The sequence below is a fragment of the Amblyomma mixtum genome, chromosome 2 (genome assembly GCF_055824585.1).
Source record: "Amblyomma mixtum isolate Tamu chromosome 2, ASM5582458v1, whole genome shotgun sequence".
NCBI lineage: Eukaryota > Metazoa > Arthropoda > Arachnida > Ixodida > Ixodidae > Amblyomma > Amblyomma mixtum.
The window spans coordinates 82,374,091-82,381,872 of NC_143013.1; the positions used below are offsets into that span (position 1 = coordinate 82,374,091).

Sequence of the window (7,782 nt, forward strand, 5' to 3'; positions counted from 1 at the left end):
TGCAGCCACCCCCTTTTCCTTTCCGTCTACGGCATGGACAAAAAAAAAACGTTGTGTACGGTCAGTTGTTCTCATGATGTTTGTCGGTGAAAACTGCGCATAAAAAATGCGTGAAGTGACGAAGGCCAACGACCCCCCAAAATGCAGGGAAATAAAAAAAGGAGTTGTGAGCGGACGCGGGAGGCGCTGTGAATTTTTCCAGGTGCTGAATGAGCTACATATATACTGCGATGCTTTCTATAGAGATCTGACACGATATACAGTCCGATAAAACCTGTTCAAGGTGCGCTGGTTTTGATCACTTTGGATCGTCATAGCAGATCGAGATGTGAATAATTACGCCTGGCATGCAGACTTTTGAAAAACGGGGATCTTCAAGGAGGCACACAATAGCGGGACCCCACACCATTTTTTTTTGCCTTTGCGGGTGGGGGGGATCGAAGGAGATATATTACAGTTTCTTTTCATTTCATCCATGGTTGTTATTTTTGTCTAATTTTATTACGTTTCGCATTTCAATCATTCATTTAATTGTTTATTTTTATTTGTGAAATGTGTGTAGGTCTTTCCTCACACTATTTCAGAATGGTCGGAAACGTCTGAAACCACGCACAAACCGCACAAAATGACATACATTTTGAGGGAACAAGAGTTCGAAGGTTATGAATTCAGGAAAGTAAAAAAGCTTATTCACATACTCGGACAGTGCTTCAAACAATACAGCACAAATGCGAAAAATGTTCATACCGCTGGGGCTTACACAGTTACGCACGTGTTCATTTACCTGCATCTAATATTTATATGTATACTACACGTAGGTGGCTCACGCAAACATACGTATACATCAACTTCAAGTACCACTGAATGTGAATATTTAAGCTTCGTCGTAGGTCACCAGGGCGCTGTGAAAGAAGGGCTGTGGAGGAAGGGCTGCCAAGAGACGCTGAAAAGTTGCTGTTCGGCCGTTCTGAAGACGAAACGGGGTGCGGACGCAGTTACGCCACTCTTTGCACATGCTAGAAGGGGCGTGTCAGCCTTCTCTGCTTATCTTATTACGCACCTATTTGCCTCAAGGCTCTGAAAGAGCACCCCCCCCCCCCCCCCTTCCGCTCCAAGAGCTGCTGACGCGGATAATAATAAAACAAATATGACGGCCGATTTAGTGTGGTTATGCCTAATGCGAATTAGGTGCGCTAGAACTTCGGTTTTCATCACAGTTTCGATTCGAGGCTCGGTTTTCAAGGTCAAGCCGGCTTCAGAAAAAGTGGGCAGGTTGCTCACAACCTGGTGGCCAGATGGGCCAACCTGCCAGCGTCAAGCAAGCTTCAGACAAACACCGGCAGAGTAGGTGAGTGGGGGCGTGCTAGTGCACTGATACAAATAACAAGTACAGGACCCCTTGGTCCAGCACTGCACGCAACTCTTCTGGTTTTCCCTGCAGAACCTGCAAGATGCTTTCGGGATCTGGCCCTCGTCATGCAGAAAAGTCGGCAAGGGCACAAACTGTGCTGAAAACCTATTCGATTCAAATCCGCCAGGAGTACGCCTAAATGTCCATTATACCACTTACCGAGAAATCTGGCTCTCCAACAGCGTCAGTATAAACTTAAAGCTTTCCAGTTAGATCAACTCTCATTCCGGGCTAGTGAAATCGCCGTCGGGTCTCAGTGCATGTTTGTTCGATCAAGAGCGGCAAAAAAAAAAAAATCTTGACGATATCTTGGAGTCAAAGCATGTAAGGCAGGATCCACAGGTTTGTTGCTGAATTTGAGACTTTTAGGCGGTTTTGAAATTCGTAATGTCCGAAGTTCTGTCCCCAGCAGCCCTTCTTGCACTTTTTTTTTTTGTACGCAATCAACCTGTATACAAGAGACCGACACGTGCGGTAGCCATGAAACAACTGACGTTTATTGCCCGCTCACCGGAAGTGCCCGAGCACGTTGCCAGACTGGCTGGCGTGCACCGTACAGTTTTAGCGGTCACCGATACATCCTCTTTTCTTTAAACATTTAGAAGGTGACTACAGAGTAAGTCCTTCACAATAGGGAACGGGTGATATGCAGGACGGGGCGCCTTAATTCTGGTAGGCCAACCGGCGGGGAGGCCTTCTGAGTCTTGAGGACCGTCTTAGTTCTGCAGCAACCACTCTAGTCGGTCCAGAGGATGTAGTGTGTTCTGTAGCAGTCTCTGCTGCTCCCCCTCGAGGTTGCACCGCTGGCTGCTCTCCTGTTTGTTGCTTGGGCGACACGCTTGGTGCGGTTGAACCCAACACTCCAGCTGGTCTAGGGGGTGTGAGAGGAACGAACTCTGCGGAACCCCTTTCTCCTGCTGCTGGCGAGGATGCTGTAGGCGGTCTTAGTAGTCTAGGTTGTGTACACAGCTCCCTTGCTGGGGCTGTTGATCTTGCACTCGATAACGGAGTGTCAACTCGCATGAGGGCCTGTTGGGGTCTTGTCGCGCTCTGCAACACTGGGCGACTTTCCACGTCTCCAGCGCTGCGTCCTGTAGGATGAAGCTGTTGTGATGTTGGGTTGTAAATCTCTCTCGTTTTTCGCAAGTCTTGACGGTTCCTTCTAAATTCGCTTCCATCCTCTGTTATTACTCTGTATGATCGGGGGGCCACAAGATCTAAAACTATGGCTTTTGTGCCCCACTTGCTTCCGCACCTAATCCGAACGCTGTCTCCAGGCTGTAATGGCGGGAGCTGCTGTCCTTTGTTCGTATCCTGCTTATGTTTTCGAGGTTTTGAGAGCTGCTGAGCTGAATCCGAGCAAGGGTCCGGGAGCGGCGTTCTGCTGTCGCGACCCATGAGATACTTGGATGGTGAGACACCGTCTTCCAGCGGAGACGCACGATAGTTGAGGAGGCCAAGCCAAAACTCCTCCTTTGATGATCCTGCCTTCTTGAGTAGCCTCTTGATTATTTGTACGCCTTTCTCCGCGAGTCCATTCGATTTCGGATAATAAGGGCTGGAAATGATGTGTTCAAAGTCAAACATCACTGCAAAGTCTTTAAATTCCTTGGCTGTGAATTGGGGACCTCCATCAGTGCAGACTTCGTGGGGGATGCCATAACGTGCAAATATCCGAGATAGTTTGTTTATGACCTCAGTAGTTGTGGTGCCGTTCAACTCCTCCACCTCCGGATAGTTAGAGTAGGCATCGTACACAACAAGGTAATGCTTCCCAGCATGCTCGCACAAGTCAGCTCCCACCCTGTACCATGGGCGACTGGGCGTATCCCGTAACAGCAGAGGTTCAGCAGGCTGTTTGTAAGCATGTATCTGACAGGTCGGACACCGCTCAGCCATTTCTCTTATTTCGGCTGCCATCCTGGGCCAGTACATGAGGCTGCGTGCTCGTGATGTGCATTTCGCTATGCCCAGATGCCCTCGATGCAACCGACAAAGCATTTCCTTTCGAAGCTCGGAAGGAATGACAACTTTGGTACCTTTCAACAACACACCTTCCACCACTGACAGTTCACTGGTGTGCGTTTTCCACTCCCCGTTCAAAGACTGTGACGCCTGCAGTTTTGCCATGATTTGCTGCAGCTCCGGGTCCCTAGCCGTGGCATCTTTCAATTTGTCCATTGTTCTCTTGCTCACCCGGTCCTCCAAGACACTTATGGCGTGTACTTCCAAGTCATCTGATAAGTTATCTGACAAGCGTTTCCCTTGCATCCTGGATAGAGTGTGAGCAATAACCAGTTTCTTCCCAGGAACAAATTGCAACAGGTAGTCGTATTTCAGCAATCGCAGGAAGAGCCTTTGAAGTCGAGGCGGGATGTCTCCGAGTCCTTTCTTCGAGATAGATATCAATGGACTGTGATCGGTCTCTATAGTGATTCTTCGGCCCAAGACAAACTCATTAAACTTCTCACAGCCAAACACTATTCCAAGGGCTTCCTTTTCAATCTGTGCGTATCTGCGCTCGGTCTCTGTCAGGACCCTTGACGCATAGCCCACAGGCCGCCAGTCGCTACCATGCTGCTGGGAAAGGGCTGCACCCAATGCAAAGGCGGATGCGTCAGTGGACAGCTTTGTAGGTAAAGATGGATCAAATATAGCAAGTACAGGAGCTTGCGTGAGCATTTCGTTTAGACGGGCCCACTCGATGTCGTGCGCTCTAGTCCATTCAAAGACAGAGTCCTCCCGCAACAGACCACGAAGTGATTCTGTCTGACTTGCTAAGTTCGGCAAGTACTTGCTGAAATAGTTAACTGCTCCAAGTAGCTTCTGGACTTCCTTTTTCGTAGCTGGCTTCTGGCAATGGGCTAGGCACTCTACCAGTTCTGGGTTTGGTTTGATGCCTTGTTCACTTATTCTGTCTCCAAGGAAGTCGATCTGTTTCACTCCGAACCTACATTTGTCCCAATTAAGAGTTAAGCCAGCAGCACTGGCCGTTTCCAAGGCTCTGTACAGTCTTTCCTGGTGCTCTTCCCATGAGGCACCCCAAACCAAAATGTCATCGATGTAGATGCGTACCCCTGGTAGTCCGTCGAAAATCTCTGTCATTGTCCTTTGAAATATCTCTGGAGCCGATGAAATACCAAAAGGCAGCCTTAGGAACCGGTAACGACCAAATGGACTGCTAAATGTGCAAATTCTCGAGGACATGTCATCAAGCGGGATTTGGTGGAATCCACTATTGGCGTCAAGCGTGCTGAAATATTTCGCTCCTGCCAGTTCACTTTCGATCTCTTCCCTGCGCGGAAGCTGAAAGTGTTCCCTCTTCAAAGCCTCGTTCACTTTTTTGGGGTCCATGCAAACGCGAAGTTGGCCGTTCTTCTTTCGAGCAATAACAAGTGGGCTTACCCAGTCAGATGGCTCTCGCACCTTGGCAATGATGCCTGCAGCCTCCAGGCGATCAAGCTCCTCTTTCAGCCGCGATCGAATTGCGTGAGGTACCCGCCGCGCTGGCTCGACGACTGGACGGGCGCCATCTTGAAGAGTCATGCTGTATTCCCGCTTCAGTTTTCCGATGCCCGTGAACAACTTGGGATACTGCCGGCGAACGCACTCGGACAAAGCCTCATCTTTTTTTACTGCTCTGATTCTGTTGACAAGACCAAACTGCTCACAAGCCTGCAGTCCCAAGATCGCCTGACGGCCCTTCTTCACAACAAAGAATTCCACTAGTCGAGTGTCGGCGCCAATCCGAACCGGGAGGCATACCTTTCCCATGTGCACGATTTCATTCCCGCCGTAGCTGCGTAGTACAGCCCTGGCTGGCTCTGGCTGCTGCTTGGTTCCCAGGGCTTCAAACAAGCCGCGCGGCAGCAGGTTGGCCTGCGCGCCGGTGTCGACTTTCAGCCGCACTTCCCGTCCCGAAATACGAGTCGCTACCTCCCAGTCGCGCGCATCAGCAGCGCTCGCTTTCTTGCATGCTGTAGATACGTGCAGCACGGTAAAGCCGTCGTCGTCGTCCGGCCGCTCGGCAACCTCGTTAACATCCGCTGCTCTTGCTTTGCAGCAAACTGCGAAATGATTCTGCCTTCCGCACCTAGCACATTTTTTCCCATATGCTGGACACTCGCGAGGCCTATGCGAGCGGTTGCAGTAGCCGCATTTCTTTTCTTGGTGTCTCCCTTTGCCGTAACCCAGCGCGTCGTTCCTGTGCTGCTGATGCTTGTTTTTCTCTTCACCCACTGCGTCGACGCTTTTGTCTTCACTCCATACTTTGCTTTGTGCGGCAGCGATTTCCTCAGCCTTTGCCCACTCGACTGCTGCGGTGAGTATCAAGTCCTTTTTGGCTAGAAGCTTTTCCCTCAGCGTCTTACTAGATGTGCCGTACACTATTTGGTCACGCAGCATCGATTCCCGAAGGGTGTCAAAATTGCAGGTCTTCGATTTCAGTTGCAGGTCTCGATAGAAGTGCTCGAACGGCTCACCTTCGGCTTGCGTGCGGTTCCGGAACACGTAGCGCTCGAACGTCTCATTGTTCTGCGGTATGCAGTAGGCTTCAAAAGCTTGCACTAGCTTGTCGTAGTCCTTCTTGTCTTCAGCGGTAAGATCGAAGGTGTTGTACACATCTATTGCCTCCTGACCGGCGAGGTGAAGCAAAATGGCGGCTTTCTGGGCGTTGCTGCGTTGTCTTCCTGGCTCTGTTGACTCAGTGGCGATGAAGTAGATCTCTACCCGTTGCTTGAATCGAGTCCAGTTGTCCGCCACATTATCCCCGAAACGTAACGGCTCTGGAGGCGGAAGCTCTGTCATTTTTTGGCGCGGGAACTGGTCACTTCTGACACCATGTATACAAGAGACCGACACGTGCGGTAGCCATGAAACAACTGACGTTTATTGCCCGCTCACCGGAAGTGCCCGAGCACGTTGCCAGACTGGCTGGCGTGCACCGTACAGTTTTAGCGGTCACCGATACAAACCTATATAACCTCTGCCGTTTCTTTTGCCGCCGTTTGGTATTCCTGCCTTTCGGGATTTCCCCACCGACTTGGTTGCACATGTATGGACCGTGCTGCAATAAGGCAAACCAAGAGCCAACATAGCGGTTAACCTTTTCAAACATTATACCGAGTATTTGAGCAAGCGGTTAAAAATAGGACGAAAATATTTTCAGGAACAATCAGTCGCGGCGTAGGTCAGTAATTTACAACACTGATAACTATCTAGACATTGCCTAAATTTTACTATCTTTTTCATTAGCACAGTTTAGTGGTTTGGTGGCTATGGCCAATGGCGAGTTCGTAGCCGTAGGCACACAGCAAGATGCTTGTGCGCAGGAATTTCAATGCAAACGCTCCTTCTGCTGATAGCATGTTGCGATGCTAACGGCGCCGACATTCACTTTATGTTGCTTCGCTGCCTTTTAAAAACGACGGCCCTGTAGTTGAAGATGACTGTCCCCTTTCTTGCGCTAAGGGACGAAGCGACTAAGGAACGAAAATTTCACGCGGTTTTACGTCCAACAAATCCCTCTTCCACCCTAGCCCACTGCGGTAGCTGAGTGGTTAGGGCTAAGGCTCTTGGCTACAGAACACGAGGGCCCAGATTCAATCCCGGTCGCGGCAGGATTCCGTGGGATGCGCAGCATTCGTCGGACTAATAGCAAAGTGTGTAAACGGTTATGGAGGGACGGGGCTGTTGGGCGTTGTCGCGGGTTGATAAACGCTAGCGCCCTCGTTACGCCAGTTTGTTGTTGACTTGCGAGCTGAAGTAAGGCGTCCGGCGGAACGCCCTACAACTCTGTTCGGAGATATAGGATAACGGCTGGACAGTGGGGCAATGAGCTTACCTTTTGGAGTGACGCTTCCGCACTTGTGTTTCTCGAGCTAATGCCAGGCCGGCCCGCTGACCTTGAACTTTTTTGGTGGAAAAAATTTGGGCTGAAGCGTTTCTACCACAAAAAAATTTCTCACTTGGAGGAGGTGGTTGTTTCCCTCCTGCTCCGCCCCTAATGTACGTACAGGTACTGCGAGTTAAAAAATGGGTCCGACACGACGGGTAACAAAGTGGGAAAGCACTGGAAAGCAAGCAAGCGTTGCTTACGCAAGTAGAACAAGAGCTCACGAGAATATTTCTTTTAAAGCGAGCGACAATGAGGAAAATTCTATAGATTTTTTTTTTCTGAGTAAAAATCGATTCTGTGGATCTTTCTGGGTACGCTTATGTTTTTCCGGCAGTAAAAGATGCATTTATTGCTTAGAAAATTGCGTTTAAAAATTTCCCGCTAACCGATTAAAATTCGTGATGTCTACACTCAGAATGTCTCCGTGATCCACGTTTTGAAGTGAATAGCGGTGGAGGGTACTTTCTTGGATCCG

General features: G+C 49.7%; 1 protein-coding gene across 1 annotated transcript; it reads right to left on the reverse strand.

Moving 5' to 3' along the window:
- Positions 1 to 2,147: 2,147 nt before the first annotated feature.
- LOC149359934 (uncharacterized) lies at positions 2,148 to 6,217 on the reverse strand. The gene is made up of 2 exons (XM_089567758.1): positions 4,817 to 6,217; positions 2,148 to 2,282 (listed from the first exon to the last, which is right to left on the reverse strand). Exons 1-2 carry the CDS (start codon positions 6,215 to 6,217, stop codon positions 2,148 to 2,150), a joined length of 1,536 nt encoding a protein of 511 aa, XP_089423884.1.
- Between the last annotated feature and the right edge of the window lie 1,565 nt (positions 6,218 to 7,782).